At 34.8% G+C, this 18198-nt stretch overlaps 1 protein-coding gene across 2 annotated transcripts in view; it reads right to left on the bottom strand.

The window, feature by feature from the left end:
• The window catches only part of LOC126970982 (snake venom 5'-nucleotidase), a 44333-nt gene extending 26608 nt beyond the window's left edge, over positions 1-17725 (bottom strand). The window contains exons 1-5 of one of the 2 annotated variants that reach the window (XM_050817146.1): positions 17581-17725; positions 16936-17078; positions 10829-10949; positions 4686-4793; positions 1908-1994 (exon numbers count right to left, since the gene is read on the bottom strand). In XM_050817146.1, the coding sequence (XP_050673103.1) occupies positions 1908-1994; positions 4686-4793; positions 10829-10949; positions 16936-17061 (442 nt within the window). In that variant the 5' untranslated portion in view covers positions 17062-17078; positions 17581-17725. The remainder of the gene's footprint in view (positions 1-1907; positions 1995-4685; positions 4794-10828; positions 10950-16935; positions 17079-17580) is intronic. The other variant, XM_050817147.1, reaches the window with a different exon arrangement.
• Positions 17726-18198: the final 473 nt, after the last annotated feature.

Here is an 18198-nt window from a genome sequence, read left to right as displayed (position 1 = left end):
ACTCTTCGTGTACAACTCAAACTTATTTTCTTTTCGTTTTGAGACCAGCAGCGTAGCAACCAGACCCAACGCATATAAATCAAATCAAAATCACTTTATTCATGTAGGTCACAAAAATGACACTTATCAAACAATTTTTTTTTCTTATTGAACCTTCTGCTACTTTGTAAAGGAATGAACTAATGAGAAGAAGTAGCAAGAAACTCATTGCCACTCTTTTAAATAAACATCTACATTTCTATCGTTTTACAAATCATTTCAATACAATATAATATGTAAAGTGATGCAACAAACATATTCAAACGTGGAATAGTCAATGCCTTATACGAGTAAGTCAAAAAAGTAAATGTTAATCAATAGATACAAAACAAAAGTTATTGAGTACATTAGCTGCATCATCCACACACACCGTAATTAAGTAAAGGTATTCTGTGAACATTTTATAAATAAATAAATCCTTTATTTGGCTAGAAAACATGTAACTTAGTAGTAGTGTAGTTTAGTTTTAATGTATCAATGTTATCGGCCATTTCTGGCATGCAAATATTAACTATTAATTCATTTTTCGTTTCATTACAAAATTCTAGTTATTATTATAATTGACTTAACATTAATAAACTCTATATTTTAAGCACTTAGGTCAATTTAAATTATAATTATTATTTTTAAATGTCATTATTTAAAGACTAGAATTAATATATATTACACGCTTTTTATTAGCTTCTCCTGTTTATTTGTATGTTTGTAACCGACTTAATTGGGCGCGATTCTGACCCACTTTAAAAGGCTAGATTTCGTTCAAACTTTGTAAATTTCTCGAGGACCGATGACATTACACTAATTTGACACGATTATTCCATTATTCAATATGCAAAATAAGATTTTTGCCAATTTATATAATTTTAGAATAAATAAATTTGTGTTTCACGCCATCTAGCAGCATTTTAATAAACTCTTAAGGCAATTATGAAATGATATCATGGAATATACGCGTATACAAATGATACTGTAATGATGAAGTAATGTTTTTATTTACGAAAAGATGGCGCTGTTTAAGTATTCTGTTCCATTATAAATTATTAATGTGTGATTTAACTGAGCTACTTATTATATGAGCTAGTTCGGTGATTTCCGGCTAGATGAATTAAGTGATCTGCCAATTAACTAAAATATTTTTATTCGCAGATATTAAAATCCCTACATTCAATCTAAAAGATTTAACTAAAAAATTAAAAATAAATAATAGTTTTAAAAAAACTAAAAAACACGCTTGGTATAAAATTCAACTAAAAAATAGAAAATAATTTTAAATTTAAAATAGTGTAAAAAAAATATATTTCATTATAAACAAAAGCGTGGGGCGAAGAAGAATTATTATAAAAAAAAATATTTCTATGTAAAATAAAAGCGTGGGGTGCTTTTTAAGATATTATTAAAATAATAATTCTTCTACTTCTGCTTTTGTTTATAATGAAATATATTTTTTGCACTACATATTTTCAATTTAAATTTATTATCTATTTTTTAGTTGAATTTTATATAAAGCGTGTTTTTAAGTTTTTTTAAAACTATTATTTATTTTTTTTAAAGTCAATTTAATTTAATCTAATGTTGTAACATTTCATTTATGGAATAAAAACATTTACCTATAAGCCATGTAAAAAGATCCTTTTTAAGTCGTTGGACGGGTAATACGCGTAAACTTGGAGGGAGTTTATTAAATATTTTTATACACATGAAATAGCTACATTTTCCGTAGGATGCATTATGAAATTTGTGTGCAATCACCAGTCTATAAGCGAGTACTTATATAAAAAAATATATATTTTCTGAAATATATAATAGCTATACGATATCTTTGTTACAGTACCATTGGTACTATTTATTGTGACGCTGTCTGTACTCACCAAAATCATGATTTCCGAACACAGCGCAATGCGTTCCAATTTCGTTGAGCACCGGAACCATTTGCTCACCCTTCGTGAACGTGCTCACTGGAAACAATACATACGTTAATTATAGAAAGAAAGGAAGAAAAATCATTTTTTTCACTAAGATCCAAATTGCACTTGTGAATATCAAAGATTTTACAACCACGTCGAAATAATTGAGCTTTAATGAGAACAAGTGGCAAGTAATTCATTGCAACTCTTTTAAATCTATATGTAGTTTCAGCATTTTACATTATCTATATATATAAAAATGAATTGCTGTTCGTTAGTCTCGCTAAAACTCGAGAACGGCTGGACCGATTTGGCAAATTTAGGTCTTCAAGTCCAGAGAAGGTTTAAAAGGTGAATAAATAGGAAAATGCTGCTAAATTAAATAAAAACAACAAATTTGTTTTTCCTCTGATGTGTCCATATATAATTTCTATGAGAGAATTTATTGACGCACGGTTTGACAGTTCTGCTGTGAAACAATTTCATTACGACTGCAGGGTGCATATTTTACGAAGTAAATTTTGATGTTATGATATATTATTGACAAATTCATATAAAAACATTATCTTATGTATTGTATACAGAACAACGTCTGTCGGGTCAGCTAGTATTTTATACAATGTATGTAAAGTGATACACAAAAATTTCTCAAACGTTTTGACATACTTGTGTAAGTTAAAAAAAATAAGAACTGATTAATCATGTATCATCAATAATGAGTGCAGTAAATGTATCAATTCGCATACGCTGTAAATAAGTAAAGGTTTTATACTTAGTCTGGCCATAAATACCGTTACAATTAAAAATAAACAAAATATTACATTTGAATTTGGAATCTGTCATTTCTATATGATTGTTCATTGAGTTTTCTCATTTTGGCGCCAATACATTGTACAAATGGTGAAAAAGGGAATTGAATAGCTGTGATTGCATTACACAAAGTAGGTATGGAGCCAAATGCGATTTTAAAAACTTTCCATACCCTTGGTTAATACCAACATTTACATAAGTAAAATGTTTGTGGACCGGGCTATTAATAGGTACAATGAACTCCTCTGTTTGTGACAGAAAAAAATCTGGCCGTCCACGTAGTGTTCGAACAAAAAAGGTGGTCAAAGTGGAAAGAAAAAGAAAGAATTCGAAGAAATCCTGACCGAAAGCAAAAGATTTTATATCGGGAGATGAAGATAGCACCTAGAACCATGTCGCGTATTTTAAAAGATGACTTAGGACTTGCAGCCTATAATAATATACATAAATAATATACATACTGGTCATTTCTTAACTGATAATTTAAAAAAGGAATAGGGTGGTTAAATCGAAACAACTACTGAAGCTGTACGCAAAGGAAGGTCACAGAAAATTTTTTGTTTACGAATGAGATTTTTTTTTATTGAGCAACATTTTAACAAACAAAATGACTGTATTTATGCTTAAAGCTCTAAAGAAGCATCCAATTTATTCGACAGAGTGCAACGTGGCCACTATCCGACTTCAGTGATGGTTTGGTGGCGTATTAGCTATGAAGGAGTGACTGAGCCATACTTTTGTGAAAAAGGCATCAAAACATCTGCACAAGTGTATCAAGATACCATTCTTGAGAAGAGAGTGAAGCCCCTTAACAACACCATGTTCAATAACCAAGAATGGTACTTCCAGCACGACTCGGTCAACGTTTCGGACTTCATCAGAGCTGAACTGCTGACTGGCCGTCGTCTAGTCTCGATCTTAATCCGCTGGATTATGATTTATGGTCAGTTTCAGAGAGTACGGCTTGCTTTTAACGCCATGATAATTTGGAGTCCCTAAAACAATCCGTAGGATTGGCAATGAAGAATTTTTGAAAGAGTGATAACTGGACTCAACGTTTAAAGAACTGTATTGCAGCGAATGAAGACCACTTCGAATAAGCTTTTTATATTTTAAATTGTTTTATATTTATACATTAAGCTAACACACTGTAAAAGTAATAAATGTTATTTGGAATAGAAATTTTTTCTCTTTGTTTCAGTATTCATAAGCAAGACTAGGTATATGTTATCGAAAAAAACTTAGTCCGGTTAGAGGTACTAACACGGCGGCTAAATAAATGGATGCCACAGCGGCGATTTTATCTGGTGCGAAATAGTAGAATAGTGTTACAAGCAGTGGGTCAACTCCATTATTCGGCCGTTATATTCTTACCCCCTTATTCATAATAGTCTGCTAACTTAAAGCATTGCTAATTCTCACTCTGTCTTCTTCTATTGACCTAAGTCAGAATGAGAAAAAACACTCCTTAGCGGCTGTTTTAAGTTAGCGGACAATTATGAAGAAGGGGGTTAAAATGCTGTCTCGACGACTTGTCGCTTAAAAAGTTGTCACAAAAAAATTGGTATACGTAGACACACAGCCATAACACGAAAATTGTTAAAAACGTTAGTGTTGGTAGGGTAATAATCATCATCATTAGCCGGAAGACGTCCACTGCTGGACAAAGGCCTCCCCCAAAGGTCTCCACGACGATCGGTCTCGAATTGCCCTCAGCCAACCAACATACACCTATTATAAATTTGTAAAAACTTTACTTAATTGTTAAATTGCATGACAAGTACGGCACTGCAGTGAAATACTTATTCCTGAAATCCTAATGATTAGTGAAAGTGATTAGCCATGTGGTTTATCAGTTCTGTACTATTTCAACAAAAAGTAACGCCTTACCCACTTATTGATAAAAAAAAATACATATCCATGTATACTTACACATACTAGGCGAGAACGCATCACCACTGAACAGAACTAAAGGATTCAGATGATGAAGAGCTTTCACCGCTGTGCTGAACCTTAGAGCACCTCCCACGGGTTCGGTACCTGGAAGTACAACTCATTACCTATAAAGTTTATAATAAAACTAAGGCCAACGAGACGGGATAAAGAATGTGAACAAACGGAGCATTACTGAGTTACATCGCGATAGCGAGCGATTATTATCAAATCAAAAATGTTTTTATTTCATAGGTAAATCATATATATATAAATATGTTATTTTTTTCATACAGCTCATTCGGAAGGCAGATTTCCTCAGAGAAGAATGAGCAAGAAACACTAAGGTTGCTCTATACAATCTCAAAACAATCTGGTTTTACAAGTTCTTATTTTTAATGCACTTTACAAACCATTTCATTTACAATATATGCGAGTGAAGTGACGCAACAAAAATACTCAAACGTCAAAAAAAGTAAAGGCTTACGGCCGTTTTCAAAAACGTATCTCTAGTTAGGGATACATTGCTGTCACCGTTTAATGACAAGATCTCATCTATCCATAGTTATGTCCAATATAGTTATAGTCCAATGCTTTATGCCGATAGGTTATTGAAATGTAAGTAAGCGTAAAAGGATAGATTTGATACGTCTACTAAGTAAAAGTAAGTAAAGATAGGTTATTGAAAACGGCCATTACACGAGTAAGTAAAAAAAAGTAAATTAATAATTATAAACACAAAAGTTATTGTTACAGTAGATGCATCACACATACCTTAAATAAATAAAGGCATTATGCGAGCATTTTATTAAATAAAATATATTATAACTTTAACATAATTAAGTAAAGGAAATAAAACTAAATGGAAATAAGGAAACATTAAGCAGAACTCCCGGTAACAAGATCATCCAGCCACCACAAGTAGCACCCGTCCACGAGCATGACGCATGGACCAGCCATCGCCTCCCTCGACAATATTTTAGGGAAAAGACCCACCCCACGTCACCGCCACAAGCAGTGCCATTTAAACAACCTTGACGATGCCTGTCACGAGAAATCTACCGAATAACTTAAGAATGTTCATCTACATATTACGCAATACTTACTAAATGCCTTTACTTAGAATTTAACATTTTGTTTCAATTAATTCTTAGTCTCTGTTACTCGTACGCAGTACGAGGGGCACACTGAAATGATCGGTAATAGAAAATTTCCGATTGAGTTACAATAAAACCTTTTTTAGAATTTGAATACTGGCCTCTTAGAACCTTAATGACATTCAAACAATTAAAAAAAGGTTCAAAATCAAAAACTATGTTGGTTTAAATTTGACACGTCGTTGACAGAAATGGCGCTCACGCGTGAACATTTCCGTGCCACAATTTATCACAATTTTCGTCGCGGCTTTTCTCAAGATCAATGTCTCAGCGAACTTGTTTCGATTTATGATGTTGAAGCACCGAGTCAAACGACAATATATCGCTGGTATGCCGAGTTCCGACGCGGTCGTGTGTCGCTCAGCACTGTTTCTTCTTCAGGTCGACCAAGAACAGCGGTCACGCCTGAAAACATCGCAGCTGTGCAAACTATTGTATTAGTTGACCGTCATGTGACATACGAGCAGATTCAGGCTGTTATCAGTATCGGAATGAGTGCAATTCGGTCGATATTACATAATGAACTTTGTATCAGAAAGCTAGTTTCCCGATGGACACAATTTGTCCGAAGAGCAAAAGGCGGCTCGTGTAGATTGTTGCCGGAATACTCTGCAACGCTTCAACGGAAGGAAGTCAATGCATGCCGTTTATAATATCGTCTCATATGACTTATCATGGATTTATTCATACGAACCTGAAAGAAAACATCAGTCAGAAGTTTGGGTCTTCGAAGACGAGGTCTAACCAACGAAAGTGGTTCGCTCCCGCAGCGTGTCAAAGAAAATGGTCGCTACGTTTGTCTTGAAAAACTACTGTTGCTACAATTCCTTTACAGGATCGCAGAACGGCTACCGATGAGTGGTATATCACGGCTTGTTTGCCAGAAATGATAGCCGAACTCCGAAAAAATAACCCGAAACGTCGCATCATCTTACATCACGAAAATGCGAGCTCCCATACGGCTCGGAGACAAATGATTTTTTGAAGCAGGAAAACGTTGAGCTGATGGGCCATCCTCCGCACAGTCCTGACCTGAGCTCAAACGATTTCTTTACATTCGCTAGAATGAAAGATTTATTACGCGGTCAACGGTTTGAAGACCCCGAAGCAGCTGTGGAAGCGTACAGATCAGCCATTTTGTCAATATCAATTTCAGACTGGAATAACTGTTTTAACGATTGGTTTGCACGAATGGAAAAGTGCATTAAGTTGAACGGAGAATACTCGGGCTTCGGGTTCGAGCAATAACTGTCGACAACGACCTGTATGCTGCGCACAGTGAGGAAGGCATGAGTCAGGGACTATTACTTATTGTATGGCCGCCAGAGTACCTAATTCTTAAATTTATTTTGCGAAGAATATATTCTTTGTCATAACCATAATGTTAACACCAGGAACAAACATAAAATTCTAATGCCTACTATTCGGCTAGGTCGAGTTAGTAAGTCTTAATTGTAGGACGCTTTTAAAACAAGATCCCAGAAAATGTTCAAAACAAATGTATTACGAAATTAAAAAGAATTGATAAAAAACGTTTGTGTGGTAAAGGTTACTACTACATAAATGCCTTCCTTAAGATACCATAAATTAATTCCAGAAGTGAGAGATACCACTTCAAAAAAACAAATTTTTCACATAGATTTTCATTTTGCTTAACTTCGATTGTTTGACAACATCGGTTATGGTTCCGTCGTGACATCTTTTATCAGTCTATAGCATCAATCAATTTCAGGGTTAATTACAAAGTTGTAATCAAATGCTTTGCCTACGTGTGACGCAATACTTTATAATCTGTAGGTCACCGCAATACCAGACACCAAGGGCAGAACACGGCCTTTAGATTTCAATCATTTGAGACTTAACCCATATAAACACCGACAATGAATTCGATTTTTGGGATACGTTTTTGACCCAGGTCTTATTCAAATGGAAATATCCCAAGAGTATATTCTAAATTGTGTCGATTCTATTGGTTAAAGCAGCGAAGTTCTAACAAATTCATTCGTTTGTTAACTGTTTTTTGGCATTGGTTTGCTACATTATGTGGAGATAGCTTAAAAGACTTGAATTGGAATGTCTTTTTTACCAATTGTACCATTTCTTCCATTGTTTGCACGGAATGCTACCTGGATACCTTTTCCAGCCGTTAACATTGATGTACAATAAACAACGACTCCCAATCGCCTATTAAGAGGTCGTCAAAAAGTGTCCGAGCTGCATTAGATTGAGAATGAGAAACAGTTATGTGACTTCTTGATAATGTAATGTATGTTCTTAGGCACATAAGTGAATTTGCCAGAAGCTGTCATAACCATAATGTTAACACCAGGAACAGATATAAACTTATGATGCCTACTACCCGGCTAAGTCGAGTTAGTAAGTCTTTTGTGGGGCGATGTATTTGCTTTTACAACAAGATCCCAGAAAATGTTCAAAACAAAAGTATTCAAAAGAATTGTTAAAAAACGTTTGTGTGGTAAAGGTTACTATAACATAAATGACTTTCTTAATGATACCACAGATTGGGAATGGAGTGACCGCCCTCAGGCTATTAAATAATAAGTTTAATTGTACAATATTACTTTGTAAACATATTTATTGATGAAAAAAAAAAGCCCGCTGAGTTTGTTGCGCCCATTCTTCTCAGGTCTGAGGCATTCATTTTGGAATGGTTGGTAGTTTTTGACTTTCAATAAGTGATGTCACATCCTATTTTGAATAAAAATATTTGAATTTGAATTTGACATTACTGTGTTTCGGTCTGAAGGGCGCCGTAGCTAGTGAAATTACTGGGCAAATGTGACTTAACATTAAGGCGCTATAGTCCTAAAAAGTAACATTTTTAAAAATCTACTTAAAATACTTTTACAAATACTACGATTCCAATTTTTTGACATGTTTATCTTCGTTTCTTTATCTAAATTATCGCTGTTTCCAAAACACGATTACGAAAAAAAATCTCGATAGATTTGTTTTTTGAAAAATAGTCTTTTTTATTTGAATTGTTTATATTATCATAAAACTATGATAGCTATAATCACAAAACTTAATTTATTCGATAGTTTATTAGTATTTATAAGTTTTCACTGTGGGATTTATCAAAACGCTTTGTGAATTATTTTATATCAATTTTTTTCGTAATAAACCAAACGCGACGCCTTGGTTGCATGCTCGCTCAAGCCAGCAGTACGCCCGTGACCACTGTCAAGGAAGGTACTGTGTTCGTGTCTCTCGGGCTCACATTACGTAAGATTTTAGCAAACAAGTACAAAGCGGGAATCATAGTAAAAAAATAATGATGATGCGACAGCGTATTTGTTGAAATATAAAGGTAAATGTAAGTCGGAAAGTACTAAAATAAAATTTACGTAATATTATTTTGAATATTATTTCACGCGGAATTTTTGTATATATGTACTTTAGGGAAGTTAGATAAATCCAAGATGACCGCCGCACAAAATTATGATTTCAGCAATATGGATATCGTGTCCGAGGATCTCGAGGGTGCAGAGAACGATTTTGGGATCTATTTTGAAATCCAAGATGGCCGCCGCACAAAATTATGATTTCAGCAATATGTATATCGTTTCCGAGGTTCTCGAGGATGCTGATAACGATTTAGTGATCATTTTTGAAATCCAAGATGGCCGCCGCATAAAATTATGATTTCAGCAATATGGATATCGTGTCCGAGGTTCTCGAGGGTGCAGAGAACGATTGTGTGATCATATTTGAAATCCAAGATGGCCGCCGCACAAAATTATGATTTCAGAAATATGGATATCGTGTCCGTGGTTCTCGAGGGTGCAGAGACCGATTTTGTGATCATATTTGAAATCCAAGATGGCCGCCGCACAAAATTATGATTTCAGCAATATGGATATCGTGTCCGAGGTTCTCGAGGGTGCAGATTACGATTTTGTGATTATTTTTGAAATCCAAGATGGCCGCCGCACAAAATTATGATTTCAGCAATATGGATATCATGTCCGAGGTTCTCGAGGGTGCAGATAACGATTTTGTGATCATTTTTGAATTCAAAGATGGCCGCCGCTCATAATTATGTTTTCAGCAATATGGATATCGTGTCTAAGGTTCTCGAGGGTGCAGAGAACGATTTTGTGATCATTTTTGAAATCCAAGATGGCCGCTGCACAAAATTATGATTTCAGCAATATGGATATCGTGTCCGAGGTTCTCGAGGGTGCAGAGAACGATTGTGTGATCATATTTGAAATCCAAGATGGCCGCCGCACAAAATTATGCTTTCAGCAAATTCAGACAGACACTCAGAATTTTTGGGTTTTTCAAAAATCTTAAGCGGCACGGCATTGTAATGGGCAGGGCTTATCAATTACCATCAGCTGAACGTCTAAAAAACACTAATTAGCAGTTGATTCGTTTTAATACAATTATATTGTGGTGGTACGTGTATATAATTATGTACGTTTTAATGTTTCAAAACCTGAAATAATCTATTTTCATATTGATTGCATAATAAAGTTTTCTTATCCCCGTTTTGGTCTTTTCTTAAAACTTGACTGTTTCCTTGTTCTTAAATAAGCTACTAGAGAAATAGCTACAGCAAACATTACACAAGTGTCCATTTTGAATGCTAATGGACTTCTGATAGATCGGCCTGCCTAGCGAAGCTTGCCTCTGTGTTTCGGGGGTGCATCTCGAGTCTGCCTCGCAAGGAGAAGCTCATTATCATCATCATTATAAGCCGGAAGACGACCACTGATGGACAAAGGCCTCCCCCAAATATTTGCTCGACGATCGGTACCTGCACTGCCCTCATCCAACGTACTCCGGCGATCTTGACCAGATCGTCGGTCCATCTTGTGGGGGGCCTACCAACACTGCTTCTAACGGTACGCTTCTTGAGGGCAAGCTCGCGAGCTACTAAATCGGGGTTGCCCGCGTTGTGATGATATCGATGAACAATTTACCGACCGCGAACAGAGGAGGTAAAGTGGGACTTACTTGTCGTCTGTTCAATATTGTATACATCATTGAAGTGAATGATTAGAACATCGTCTGCCATGCCTCTACCGGCCAACTGACTCACAGCGCGTCTGCCGACCTGCCGAACTTCCAGGGAGGCCTGCAATGAAAATAACAGAACATAACGGTAGTGACAGGGTTGCCAAACATTCAAAAAACAGAGTACCTCTTGTACTCTATTTCAAGCCGGTGAACCTTATACTCTATAACACTAATAGGACACTTTACTGTCTCATGCTAGCCATGCCATTTAACAAAAAACAAAGTATTTCTATCTACTGATTTCAATATAGTTTTTTTTCTGGTTTAACGGCCGTTTTCAATAACTTATCTCTAGTTACGGATAAATTGCTGTAACCGTTTAATGACAAGATCTTATCTATCCATAGTTATGTCCAATATAGGTTAGATGTTAGACGATAGGTTATTGAAATGTAAGTAAGCGTAAAAGGATAGATTTGTCTACATCTAGTAAGTTAAACTAAGGAAAGATAGTTTATTGAAAACGGTCGTAAATAAATTTTTGTTGCATCTGAACCATATAATAAGAATAACCATAATGTTAACACCAGAAACAGACATCAACTTATAATGCCTACTACTCGGTTAAGTCCAATTAGTAAGTCTTTTGTGGGGCGATGTATCCCAGAAAATGTTCAAATAAAATGAAGTACGAAATTCAAAAGAATTGTTAAAAGACGTTTGTGTGGTAAAGGTTACTATAATATAAATGACTTCTTAATGATACCACAGATTGGGAATGGAGCGACCGCCGTGAGGCTATTTAATTATAAATACAACCCTCAGGCTATTTAATTATACATTTTCAATGTACAATATTAGGTAGTCGAGTTTCTTGCGCCCGTTCTTCTCAGGTCTGGAGCCCTATATTACAAAAATCGAAATACGAAGTTTCGGTTGACGGATCGTACGTTTTCCTATTACGAAAGTGTTTCGGATCCGAAGTTCGCGATTAGACATTTTGTTACCTTAATACCAATTTCACTTGACATTAACTTTTTCGTTGTTTGAGATTAATAAGATCGTAACTACTACTTCACTTTTAATGGTTCTACCATGGTGCCGAAACGAAATCCGACCGTACTATTCGGATCCGAAATACTTTTGTATTAATTTGAAGTTCGTCCTTCTGTCGTTTCGGATGAAACTTCGATTTTTGATGTTGGTAATAGACCTCCTGATACCTTTTCGGATGGGTTTATGACTTTTAATAAGTGATATTATATCCTACTAGCAGTGAAACCAGGCATTCCTCGGGCTAAATTACATCGCATGTTTAATGGTATAAGAAATATTTAAGGATCCATTTTCTAAAGTAGATAGATATCATAGATTTCTAAGATAATAATACATACATACATAAAATCACGCCTCTTTCCCGTAGGGGTAGGCAGAGACCACTTCTTTCCACTTGCTACGATCCTTACATACTTGTTTCGCTTCGTCCACTTTCATTATTCCTTTCATACATGATCTCCGGATTAGGGTACTCTTGACCTGGCGTTTGTCTCTGATCAAATCAGGGACGTCTTGAAAAAAGGCCAGGTCAAGATAATAAGACTTATCACTTATTCGACCAATTAACATACGGTGTAAACTATGATATACCTATTATTGAATCCAAATAATTATAAGTTGAAATAAGAAGCACTTTAATAAATAGTAAATTTATATTTTGTTTGGATCAATTTTATCAGTTGCACATTTCGGAACTTTCTAGATCATTCCAGAAAGCCTTAGAAGTTTCTAGATTGATTACATCCGTTGCACACATTCCGGAACTTTCTAGATCATTCCCGAGATTTTCAGAATATAACAGAAGCTTACATTAGTTAGAGAAGGACATTCATTTCACATTTTTGCCACCCACAACCACAACCCGGAAGTGGGTAATCCACCCATCCCGACCAAACTCCCTTACGCACACCAGGGGACCACACGAGGGGTATTTGCCATCCCAAAGGGAATTTGATCGAAGTTGCGGATGATAGAGAAAACTGTGGACATACGTACGAACATTAGCATTTTAAATATTGTATAATATTAAGATTTTGAATAAAAATATTTGAATTTGGATATACTAGCGTATATACGGTCGGGAAGCCCGACAATTCGTGACTAATTTTGATCTGTCAATATGTGCGTTAGCTAGTGGTTGGTTCAATACGTATTAAATACTGTGGAGATAATGCCAAACGTGGCCTACTGAATATGATCTGAACGCAGCCACAATCTATCACACCAAAATCCCTACTGATAATATAAATGTCAATGTAAGTTTGCTTGTTACGGTTTTTTGGATTATAAGTTGGTTTCAGATAGGAACTAACTGTATGTGCTGTGCAATCTTCGTCCGGAACAGAAGTCAATACTAGCTCACTTATAGCTTACTCTTCGGGTGTGTGTGTACGCAAATGTAATTAATAACAGGCACATTTCATTGACATTTTTTATTTTTTAATGAAAATAAGGGACGAGGCGAGTAGGATGAGTTGATGGTAATTGATACGCTCTGCCCATTACAATGCAGTATTTCTCAGGATTATTGAAAAACCCAAAAATTCTGAGCGGCACTACAATTGCGGTCGTCACCTTGAGTCATAAGATGTTAAGTCTTATTTGCCCAGTAATTTCACTAGCTACGGCGCCCTTCAGACCGAAATACAACAATCTTTACACATTATTGCTCCACGGCAGAAATAGGCGCCGTTGTGGTACCCATAATCTAGCCGGCATCCTGTGTAAAGGAGCCACGTTCATCTTAAAATAATAAGCCTTTCGTCATTTACTCACGCGTTACATTTTAATACGTTGCTCCTACACTGCTGTTATTAAATGTTTACAAACATACTGTAAAAACCATTTGATCCTAATTGTTAAAACATTAGTATTCAAGCGACAGCAGGGTATGGACTGAGTGCATCGCGCCATGCGGTGTCATGTTTGCAAATGTTATAAAAAATGTAAACATTTACCGTTTCTAATATTTGTAAGCAATTGTAAGTGTTTGAAAATGTTTGTAAGCATATGTATATAATATAACAATAGTGTGAAAGCACCATTATGATTTTTGGGGAGCGCTTAACAGCACTTCCGCTCATTCTGTCACTTACTTCCAAAAACATAAAATGATCATTATTTCCTACAGAATTAAGAGCTACTTAAGAATAATTTCGCACATCCATACTACAACATCTACCCCAACTCCTTCCACGATATTAAATTAACGACGCCCAGTTTGTCATGGAGTACAATAATTAATATCCTTAGATATTTATTACGTCTAGATAGTCTCTTGCTGTCAACCGATAAAAACAGGCCAGGTTTTATTCTTTAACGTGCGTGACAAGCTACAGGTAGATTCTATACTAATTCTTTTCCACGTTTTGACAGCTGTCATAGTCTATCTAATAGACGTATATTTTTTTTAATGATCTAAGACAATCAAAGAGAATATAATCACTACGTTTTATAATACAATAATAATGTATTAATATAAGTCAGTATTGGGTCTGGGTCACCATTTAGTAATTGGAAAAGTCCTGACATTTTGATATATGATAAAAGTCCGAACTTATTACTTAATCTCGTTTCTTCAAAGACTTATTTGGTATTTTTATTACTATATTCCATCTTATTAAAAATAAAATCCGGACTAGAGTCTAAATGGACGTATGACCCATAATTATTTTTATTTCCAATATTTGTTTTGTATGGACATATTTTCTGTGAGAGAATTTATTGACACATGGTTTGACAGTTCCACTGTGAAACAATTTCATTATACCAACAAGGAGCATATTATGTTACCAAATAATTCTTGATATTATGAAATCTTAAAGTTAACTAGTGTACTATAAAAAGTGCAGTGACAATCAAAAAATTACACTTGTTCCCACCTAGCTCTTATTTACACACTCTGATATAACCCTTGTTCCAATCGTGTAGATACTTTATGTGATTTCGTCTCAGAATTTTTGAGTTTTTCAAGAATTCTGAGCGACACTGCATTGTAATGGGCAGGGGGTATGTATTACCATCAGCTGAACGTCCTGCTCATCTTGTCCCTCATTATCGTAAAAAAAAACACATTTCAATCACTTTTGCACAATTATTTTTAAATATATGTGAAAGGGCATGGAAAAATAATACTAGGTATTCATAATTATTTACTTACTTAAGTGTAAAAAGGTCCTTTAGTCTCTATTAAAATATAGTTGATAAAACATACGAGATATGCTACACTGACCTTCAAAAGTATCACACTTTTAAAATTGGGATTACGTTTTAAGTTCACAAGATATGCTTTCGAAATAAAAAGGACTCCAAAAAGAATTTAATTTTGTACATAAAAACTTTATAGTCGGTAACCTTCTTTTAAGAATTGTCTGGAAAAAAACAAAACCATTCCTTTTTCAAAGTGGACGTTTCCGAATTACAATTTGACCGTTCACATTTTTCTTTCTGTTTTAAATTTTTTTCAAGATCGATGGGTCTTGTTTTAAAAATTTATGCTAAAAACACATAACATTTATTTATCATGCCTCTTTCAGTTGAAGAATGTGCTAGGATCATGGCTTTTCTGGAACTAGGCATCAGTATGCGTCGCACTGCAAATGGTGGGTGTGACGGTACGAACGGTCCAGAAGGTAAAGCGAAGGTACGAAGAGACTGGACACCATCTGAGGAGACCTTGTAATGGCAGACCCAGGTGTACCAGTGCCCGAGAAGATCGTTATATTATTTCCACTGTGTTAAGAAATCGCCACCAAAATGCAGTTGAAGTCCAGCAACAGCTACTTCTACATTAGTGACAGTACAGTGAGAAGAAGACTTGCTGAAGCAAATTTGAAACCCCGAAGACCAGCAAGTGGTCCAAAACTCGAGAGACAGCATCGAGTAGCGAGACTGTGATACACCCGTGAACACATGCAGTGAGATGAAGAAGAATGGTCAAGAATTTTGTTTGCAGATGAGTCTCGATTCTCCCTTTACACTTCTGATGGAAGGCGAAGTGTTTACAGGAGACCTGTTGAGCGATACCTTCAAGCCTGCATCTCAGAAAGAGTCCAATACGGTGGAGGCAGTGTACATGTATGGGCTGGCATATCTTCAGAAGGTCGCACAAAGCTAGTAGCCATAGAAAATGGCACCCTCACTGGGCAAAGATATGCTCAAGAGATTCTCAATGAGTATGCAGGGCTGTATTTAGCTAATTTGGGTGATGGATCGATGCTGATGCATGATAATGCCCGGCCATACACAGCTCATATCGTACAAGAGTATATTCAGGAGGTCGGTAAATAACATGTAAATACATTTTAGTTGAATTTTTTACACTAAACTAAAAATGTCTATTTTCATTGTTTTATCTTTTTTAAGTTAAAAATGTTACTAATGTATAATTTTAGTTTCTAAGAATTAAAGCCTATAAAATTTGCAACAAAACGTTTTTAATCTTAAATCTCTACCTTCTATAGTTAAGAAAAAAATTTAATTTGAAAAGTGTGATACTTACTTTTGCAGGCCAGTGTAGATTATAAGACATTCTTACTAACTATGAAACTGAAAGCTAAATTCTAAATCCATTAAACATTACCAAATACAAAGAAACTTAACTATTAATACTAGTAACATAATATAAAATTTTGCAACAGAGAAATTACATTTCCAACATTATTGATAAAATATTTTATATCTGAAACATAATATATAAAAAAAAAATGAAAAAAAGCTGCTGAATTATTGGAATGAGCAAAAAATATTACATCTTATACAAATCAAAGTGCTCTAAAATCCATATTCCAGAGTGTGTCTCAACATCAAAGTCACACTATCTTCATTACATACCATAAAAGGAAACTAACATAAACACACCATATGTGTTTTAAAATCCAAGCCAGCATAGTTGACATGTCTCCAATTTTTTGATATGAGAAATAATAACACAACAAGCGATATGTTCACTTGATGTTAAAACTACACCCTGCCCATTACAATACAAGATACACTTGGAATATGGGATTAAGCCATGCAGTTACACAGACTGTGACAAAGATTCATGCCTGTTTGAGCCAGCCGACAACTGATCGGACACCATCAGTTACTTCACCCGGTACATCAACACTTGTAGACTCAATGAGGGAGCTCCACCGTGATCGGAGTGCAGCTTGTGCCGCAAATGATGCCATACTTGATATATATCTTACTAGAATCATTATGTATGTACTAATTACAACTTCTATTGATTTAAAGTTATACTTAAATTCAGTAACACTTTAGTAACACACACATTTCAATAACTTTATTATTAAAATTGCTAAGCACTTTTTACCTACAATTATTATTAAGAAACATTTTTAAGCAATGACTGATTTAAATGGGTCAAGTTTCTTTCGTATTGCACATAAACTATCGAAATGAATGCACTGGTTTATTGCACAGAGATACAAAAATTAGAATCTTGGAGTGATCAAATTGTGAATTATATTGTAATGAAAATTCATGCTCAGAGAAATTTTGGCACACAAACACGATCAGTAAAATGTTGTGTATTTTACGTATACTAGACACAACTTATAAGTTGACAGTCGATTTCATATGCTGCAAATTTCAGTTAGGTTCATCTTTATGACATCGAATATTTAAAATTCTTAGCACGAAAAATTTAGGCACATCAAATATTTATATTACTAGAATTCGCGACTTACCTAACAGGTTGACAAATATTTTGATACTTAAAATTCTTATCCACCATGTATTTCAATACATTAAAGAGGAAATAATTCAAATAACTGAGTTAACCTTCGTGAAAATCAATGAAACTTTAAAAAAATTACTAAAAGCACACCCACAAACTCAATTACTAATTGGATACTAAAAACTGTCAATGTCAAAACAGTAAGCTAATTTGAAGGTACCAAGAAAACGATGAGAGAAGGGATTAAGTAGATAAATTGTCAAAAAGGTTGAAGATTGTAATCGAAAATATCAAAATTGAGATTTAATTTAATAATATTTAATAGATACATAACAATAATTTTAAACAGACATTTAAAGAGAAATTATTGGAACCGTGTTACCAACTAAGCACTCACGCAGCCTAGCGAAACTCTCTAAGAAAAAACTGATTGTATGAAACGAACAGTCATTGATAGATTGACAGATGACGATTGACGGCTCTAATCTAGTAAAAAATGGAGTTATCCGAAATCCACTAGCACCTTGCCAAATGTCAATTGTTCGCTTTCAAATTTAGCCGGATTATACTTCGTCACTATATTTATTATTATTTTAATTACTATTTTAAACGTATGTCAAATGACTGC

This window comes from Leptidea sinapis, chromosome 22 (genome assembly GCF_905404315.1).
Source record: "Leptidea sinapis chromosome 22, ilLepSina1.1, whole genome shotgun sequence".
Taxonomy (NCBI): domain Eukaryota; kingdom Metazoa; phylum Arthropoda; class Insecta; order Lepidoptera; family Pieridae; genus Leptidea; species Leptidea sinapis.
The sequence above is the reverse complement of the archived record's forward strand: the minus strand, read 5'-3'. Positions and strand labels throughout refer to the sequence as shown.